Source organism: Urtica dioica, chromosome 5, assembly GCF_054948205.1.
Source record: "Urtica dioica subsp. dioica isolate 48M chromosome 5, U.dioica_male_clone48M_v1_H2, whole genome shotgun sequence".
Classification (NCBI taxonomy): Eukaryota; Viridiplantae; Streptophyta; class Magnoliopsida; order Rosales; family Urticaceae; genus Urtica; species Urtica dioica.
Window position 1 is genome coordinate 31,882,431 of NC_142760.1, and position 7,654 is coordinate 31,890,084.

The window sequence follows — 7,654 nt, forward strand, 5'->3', positions numbered from 1 at the left end:
GGCTATAGTGGCAAACACAAAGGGTACGTGTGCTTATCCAAGTCTAGGAGAACTTACATTTGTAGGGTGGCATTTGATGAAAATAGCTTTCCCTATGCCTCTGATCATGTACACCTAACCAAAAATACACCTACATTAGCTCATTTTCCCTCATCAGCAATACCCCTTACACAAATAGCCTCACCACAACAAATACCCCTTACACAAACAGCCTCTCCACAACAAATACCTCTTACACAAACAGCATCTCCACAACAAATACCTCTTACACAAACAGCCTCTCCACAACAAATACCTCTTACACAAACAGCCTCTCCACAACCTTTAAGTGATTCAAAAATGACTAACTCTACCTCTCAAACTCCAGAATTAAACACCAATAATGACCTTGCTCACTTCACATGATAATATATATATACAATCAAGCCACTGATCAGTTGAGAGAGCTTGATAGTTTTTCCCAAACAGACTTTCCCTTCATTGAACCTCTCTGAGTATTCTCAACTGTTTTCAAGCCTTAATGAGTAACATTATAAGTTTTGTTATATAAAATTAAAAATAGAAACTTTCAAATGAAAATTACGAATGACAAAGTTTCAAATGAAATTTACGAATTATTTGTTGGTTATTGGATATTTAAACTAAAAATTTAATATAACCCATAAGTCATATACCTATATCTATGTACCCGGATAGAAAAAGTTTACGTTATTTACTGGATAGACAAAAACAATACTTTTATAAAGAACAAAAGCTAAATGTCTTCTTAACTAGAAATACCTTTTTTTTCAAAAAAATTAGATAAATAATCGGCTAAAATAAATTACTATATAACCAATGTTTCGTTAGTTTTAAGTAAATACCCAAAAAATGACGTGTCTTTAATAAGTAGAAATGATTATTTACCTAGGTCTATAAATATATAAAATCAGCTATTTAGTATTTATATAAAATTTACCTAATGAACCGTTTTTTTTACTTAAAAAAAAGAATTAATGACATTTTTGACCCCTCGTCTTGGACCTCTTTAACACCTTGGTCCCTGATTAAAAAAACTTGCAATCTTGGCCCATTATGATAGTCACTTTTTCACTCTCAGTCCTTCTGTTAAAAAAACCGTCAAAACAGATGAAAAATGGATCATGTGCTTATCATGTGCTTTTTAAACGAGGACAAAATCGTAATTTAATAATAAATTAAAAAACAAATCATATTACAATTAAAATTAATAAAATAAAAAATAAATAAAAAATAAACCATCACATTATCCTCTTCGACAGCGAGCGGTGGTTCGAAATCCTCGTCCTCGGCTCTGTCGCTTTCGTCTAAAAAAGTTGTAAGCTCGTCCAACAAGAGGACTTTACACGCTTCGGCTAGGGCTCCAGCTATGGCGACCCTCTGCTTCTGACCCCCGCTGAGAGTTTGAACCGACCACTGATAAAACAGTAACGAAAATTAAATGCCAACGCATGTCCTTGAGCGAGCAAGAAAAAAAGGAAAAAATAAAATAAATACAAAAAATTAGTTGACCCGTTTTGCGTGTCTCTGTAATTCTACATACCTGCTGGTAGCTAAGCATGCCAACGGATTCGAGAGACCTCGAAACACGAGACTTGACTTCGTCGCGAGTGAGATTGAACTTTCCGAGCCCGAACGCCACATCTGATTCTACTGTTGGCATCACTACCTGCCATTAAATAAAAAAATAAAAAAAAGGTTTTGAGTTACTCCGAGTGAACTGCATAGTTTGGACTCAATTGAACAAACCCAAAAAGATTCATATCGAAATCACTCCTTGATGGCAACATAGAAATCATGGTCTAACTAAATTCTTGAGGAGAATAACATAAGTTTCTTTTTCTTTTTTAGTATCTGATCAGCTATATTGGACATGTAGAATCCGGGTAATACAACACCGAATTGACCCAAAACTTGCTCATTTCATTTGAAGCAATAACAGTGATAAAAATTTCATAAATTTTTGTGTTCCTCGGAGCGAATCTCATCAGATTTCCTATCTTTTTTTTTCTTTTACTAACTGACAATGTCAAAGAACAAATAGCACATAACAAACCTGATGATCTGGATTTTGGAATACATAGCTCTTAGGTTTCTTTACAAAGACTGTTCCTTTTGTTGGTCTCAAAAGACCCGCCAAAATCTGCTCAGTACAACAAACAAATTAAGTAAAGAACATTTGGGAAAAGCTGAGATTTTGTTTATCAGCGTGTACCTTGAGAAACGTAGATTTACCACATCCGTTGGGGCCGAGAAGCATCCAAAGCTGTCCAGAGGGAATTCGAAGAGAGCAGTCTTTGAGAATCGCTGGGGAAAGGGTCGATAGTTTTCAGGCGAGGGGAGGCGTGCGAGTGCCAGGCGCGGCGGCACTCGCTGGTCGGAAACTGCCTGTCGTGCGGCCGCATCGTGTGCGAGCAGGAAGGGGAGAGGCCCTGCCGCTTCTGCGGGGCCCTCGTGCTCTGCGACGGCAGCGACTACGCCGGCCTCGACCTCGGCGGCGCCGTCCCCGCCTCCTTCATCCTCTCCGGTGGCGCTCCCTCATCCTCTCCGCCTCCTTCCTCCACCTCCGCCGCCGCCGGAACCTCCTCCGCCACTCCCTCCTCGCCCTCTCCGCCTCCCTCTCCTTCCCCGCCAAAGACAAACCGCGAGAGTGGAACCTCTCCGCCTTCCTCGCCGCCGCCCCGCCGCACGCCCAGATTTGCGCTGTCGGACCCACCATCTTCGCCGTGTACGCTGGGTCGATGGACCTGTTCGACGTGGAGGCCGGCGCGTGGCTCCGGAGCCGGTGCGTTCCCGACGGCGGGTGCGTGGTGGCGGCGTGCTCCGCGGCGGGGAGGGTGTACGTGCTGGCGAGCCACGCGGTGGAGCTGTCGTTCTGGAGCTTCGACGGTCGCAATTCTTAAATTAAATTACTCTGAAATTCTTAAATTAAATGAAATGAAATGAAATATAGGTGAGACATAATTACCCTCCACAATTCGCACGCGTGACTTGCACGTGATGAGTATCCGCCAATTTTAACAGAAAAATTAATAGAAGTACCAAATATGAAAATTGGCTGATCATAATGGACCAAGATTGTAGGTTTTTTTAATTAGAGACCAAGGTGTTAAAGAGGTCCAAGACGAGGGGCCAAAAATGTCATTAATTCTAAAAAAAAAATGTACCTGGCGTGACGCGTCCTCATATCGTATAAGCCAACGGACAACGAAAATCCAATTACAATCATCCACGTGTTGAATTCACAGCAGCATAATTACACACGATCTATTTCGCTTTACTTTTTTTTTTGAACTCCCCGAAGTTTACTCCAGAGCTTCAGCTGTATAATCTCCGGCTTTCTCTCTCTACCTTTCTCTCTCTAGAGTCTGCGAGGAACGTCGTTGGAGCTTTGAAAATTGAGGGACAATAAATTCAGGCTAAGATCAAACCATTTTCAGATAGTTTCTCTTATTATGTTTTCATTTGTTATTTCCTTTTGATTTTGATCTTCTATTTATTGCTCACGAACTTAGATTTTCACCTTAGCTAGGATTTTAAATTCGAGAACATATATAGTTTTCGACTTTTGAGGTATTGGATCGACTCTGAACAGCATAATTTATTTCCATTTTTGCTCGAATGTGGTTTTTTTATTTATTTTTTATTTTTTTTATGTATATATTATTTATCATAGATATGTGTTTTAATTAACCTGAAAATTGTTGCCATAGTTGATGTGTTCGTGATTGCGTTTATTAATTCTTTGTTCGAAATACTTGAATCGATGTGAATAAAATACTAATAAAAAATTGATGTCAATCTAAATATCGTTGATTCAGAGCAAAAAAAAAAATCTAAATATCGTTGACTTTTTTCTCAAATCATCTTCTTCCTCACCATTTCTCATCGCTATCTCGACCCTCTCCGATCTCTCCAGTGTCTTTCTCATCCCACCTCACTCAATCTCCCCGACCAACTCTTTCTTTCTCGCTTGAAGTTTCTCCGTCGACCTCTTCCAATATGAATCGCTCTTGTGAAAATTCAAGGTATTCTCTAACCAAGGCTATAAAATGAGCTAATTAATTATTGGTTTGGTCAAAAGAACATAGGAAATTCTAGGGTTCTATAAAAAAAAAAAAAAAAAAAAAAACCCAAATTTACAGATTTGGTATTAACGTGATTATGTCAAAGTTTTGGCTTGTTTAACGAAGGTTTGCTTTCTATTGTAATATTCCATGTAGAGTTTTCTTTTTTTGGAGATCTTATTGAGAAAACAATAATCATATATACATGTACATATTCAGATTAAAAAAACATCATACATATGCATATGTATAACTATTAGAACTGTTAGATATTATTCAATTCATGATTGGGGTTCATAGATTCGATTTTGGGGTAAAAACTGGTATCTCTTAGGAAGGTAATAAATATCCTTAATGAATCTGATTCCCGTATTTTGTTGTATAGACTTATAGCTAACCCTTCAATTTATTTCCTTGAAGAAAAACCAAAAGTAACTTGACCCTGAAGATTTTGTATATGCGCTTTGCTTTCTTGCTGAGAAATCTTTTATGCCCACATGTTCATTCATGTAACTGTTAGATATAACTCAATTACATGGTTGGGTTCATAGATTACATAATTATATAGTCATGAAACTATAAGGATATAGATCTGATTTGGGGGAAATTTTTTTTGGCATCTCTTAGGAAGTATTAAATATCCTTAATGAATCTGATTCCGGCCTTTTTAGCCAATCCTTCAATTTTTTAACTTGAAAAAAAAAGGAATTAATGTATGGTATAATTTGACCCTGAAGATTTTGTATCTGTGCTTTGCTTTCTTGCTGAGAAATCATGTATGCCTACATGTTCATTAATATAACTGTTAGATATTATTCAATTATATGATTGGGTTCATAGATTACATAATTATATAGTCATGAAGCTGTAATGACATAGATTTGATTTGGGGAAAAAATATTAATGGCATTAAAAAAAGTATCTTTGATGAATCTGATTTTGGTCTTTTTTAGCCAACCCTTGAATTTATTTCCTTGAAGTAAAACCAAAAGGAATTAATGTATGGTATAACTGTTTTTCTATCCATGTATGGTATAAGTTGACCCTGGAAAATTTTGTATCTGTGCTTTGCTTTCAGGCATGGGAGCTAGTCCATGAGCGTCTTGGTCACGGCCCGGCCCAGCCGCGCGGGCCCGAGGCGGGGCCCACGGAGGTTCCTCATCCTCGCCCTCGCGCTGATCTTCTTGGCGGGGCTGGCTCTGAACCACGGCCGGAAGATCACGTACCTACTCCGTCCCCTGTGGGACACCCCGCCGGAGCCGTTCGTGGTCCTCCCCCACTTCTACGCGGAGAACGTGACGACGGAGCGACTCTGCCGGCTCCACGGGTGGGCCCCGCGGCCCGAGCCCCGAAAAGTCTTCGACGCGATCATCTTCAGCAACGAGCTCGACCTCCTCGAGATCCGCTGGCGCGAGCTCGGACCCCACGTCTCGGCGTTCTTGATCGTCGAGTCCAACGCGACTTTCACCGGCTCCGCGAAGCCGCTCCACTTCGCCGAGAATCGCCGGAGGTTCGCGTTCGCGGAGGGGAAGACCCGTTACGCGGTGGCGCCCGGGCGGCGCGGGCCCCGCGAGGACCCGTTCGAGGTGGAGCGGCGGCAGAGGATGGCCATGGACGATTTGCTCCGGCGGTCCGGGGTCGCGTACGGAGACTTGGTGATCATGTCGGACGCGGACGAGATTCCGAGCCCGGCGGCGGTGAGGCTGCTCCGGTGGTGCGACGGGCCGCCCAACCCGGTCCATCTCGAGCTCCGGGAGTATCTCTATTCCTTCGAGTTCCCGGCGGGCCACGGGAGCTGGCGGGCCTCGGCCCACATATACGGCCCAAGGACGCGGTAAGTATTCATTAACTCTGGATTTTTCTCACTGCAGAAAATAAAAAATGTTTTTTTTTTTTTTTTTTTGGTGTGAAATGTTTGATTTATGTGCATATAAAGTACTCTTAAGAAAAATAGTCTTAGACATTTCACATTTTTATCTTTCCTCCCCAAAAAAACTACTGTTAGAAACGTTTTTTAAATGTGCATTTTGTTCAGTGTAGAAAAAAAAAATTAGGATAAACATTTTTTTTTTCGCAAAATTTGAAATGATGTTTTGTCTGCATAAAAAGTATGGACTACTCGTTAAGAAATCCTAAAAATGTTGTTTTTATAAAAACTTAAAAACATTTTTATCCTCTGTATAACTTCGGATAAAATGTGCATTTTGAGTAGTTGAGTAAGGAACATTTTGTGAGTAAACGACAAACATGCGTTTAGTTTTAGAAATGTTGATCTATCTGCATGAAAAAAATACACAAAAAAAATTTATAAAATTTTACATTTTTATCCTTTGTCACCAAAAAAACTACTGTTCTGCTCCAGTTCCCTTATTTTATGCACTTTTACACTTGCATAGTGTTTAATCTATATGAAGCAATATTCCTAGCTTTTAATTCCTATTTAATCACAATATATTAGTACCTTCTTTATTACTTTGTTCATTCATAGCAGTTGTTACTTTAGTATTATTCTTCTAAATTCTCATAATTAATTGGTATTTCCGAATCGGGAAAAGGTATCGGCACTCGCGGCAGTCGGACACGATCCTCTCGGACGCGGGGTGGCACTGCAGCTTCTGCTTCCGGAACATCGCTGATGTGGCGTTCAAGATGACGGCGTACAGCCACGCGGACCGAGTGCGGCGACGGGACTTCTTGGACGTGAATAGGATCCAACGGCTCGTGTGCGAGGGGCGAGACCTCTTCGACATGCTTCCGGAAGAGTACACCTTCAGAGACCTCGTCAAGAAGATGGGCCCGATCCCCCGCTCCGCGTCCGCCGTGCACCTGCCCTCTTATTTGATACGAAACGCCGAGAAGTTCAAGTTCCTCTTGCCCGGTGGCTGTCTTCGCACGCCCGAGCTCTAAGGGTATATATCTATATATGATTATACATATTGAAGGGTCTATTAGGTATATGGTCATATTTACGAGTTTACATTGCAATACAGCCAACGTTTTGTAAATCTTAGGATAAGTAGCCATGTACGTTTATTTGCATGTGTAAATTGACGTAAAATCTTCTTTTTATTTTTTATTTTTTTTTATTTCAGGGAAAGGGTAAATCAGGAATGTCACGTCATCGTTCATCGTCCTGGCTATTTACGTAAGATTTACGATATGGTTTGTTACTTTTTTTATTTATTTTTTTTAAGAGCATTTTTGGATTCCTGGATATATTGATATACTCCCCCGAAAAAGCACTCAAAATTTTTTTTTTGGCCAGTAGATTCTTTTGCCCATTTCAAACATCTAATAATGATAGAAATAAAATAAAATAGTAGAAATTAGACTCAGTTTGTCGCTTCAACTTTATTTATATTTGTGTAAGTGTATATAATCAATTACGTGTTAATTTAAGTTAATATTTACGACTTAGCTGTTAGTATTTACCATTTGAAAGGGACAAGGGTTAATCATTTACGATTTCTTGATATTTTGTTAATTATGAGATAAATAATATAAAATACTACTTTTGAAATAATTTGTTCTCTATATTTAAATGTAGCTGATATATTTAAAACTATCAT

The 7,654-nt window shown here is 39.7% G+C and overlaps 2 protein-coding genes across 3 annotated transcripts; one reads left to right on the forward strand and one right to left on the reverse strand.

Moving 5' to 3' along the window:
* Positions 1-988: 988 nt before the first annotated feature.
* On the reverse strand, positions 989-2,526 carry LOC149397910 (ABC transporter I family member 10-like). The gene is made up of 4 exons (XM_089615465.1): positions 2,234-2,526; positions 2,075-2,161; positions 1,562-1,687; positions 989-1,434 (listed from the first exon to the last, which is right to left on the reverse strand). Exons 1-4 carry the CDS (start codon positions 2,276-2,278, stop codon positions 1,186-1,188), a joined length of 507 nt encoding a protein of 168 aa, XP_089471591.1. The 5' UTR covers positions 2,279-2,526; the 3' UTR covers positions 989-1,185.
* Positions 2,527-3,285: 759 nt separating this feature from the next.
* Positions 3,286-7,382, forward strand: LOC149397911 (beta-1,4-N-acetylglucosaminyltransferase family protein). Of its 2 annotated transcripts, none has more exons than XM_089615042.1 (4): positions 3,286-3,436; positions 5,164-5,919; positions 6,641-6,994; positions 7,178-7,382. In XM_089615042.1, the coding sequence occupies exons 2-3, from the start codon at positions 5,180-5,182 to the stop codon at positions 6,990-6,992; spliced, it is 1,092 nt and encodes a 363-aa protein (XP_089471168.1). In that variant the 5' UTR covers positions 3,286-3,436; positions 5,164-5,179; the 3' UTR covers positions 6,993-6,994; positions 7,178-7,382. The 2 variants fall into 2 exon arrangements, with proteins under 2 accessions (XP_089471168.1, XP_089471167.1); XM_089615041.1 differs by lacking the exon at positions 3,286-3,436 and adding an exon at positions 3,443-4,046.
* Positions 7,383-7,654: the final 272 nt, after the last annotated feature.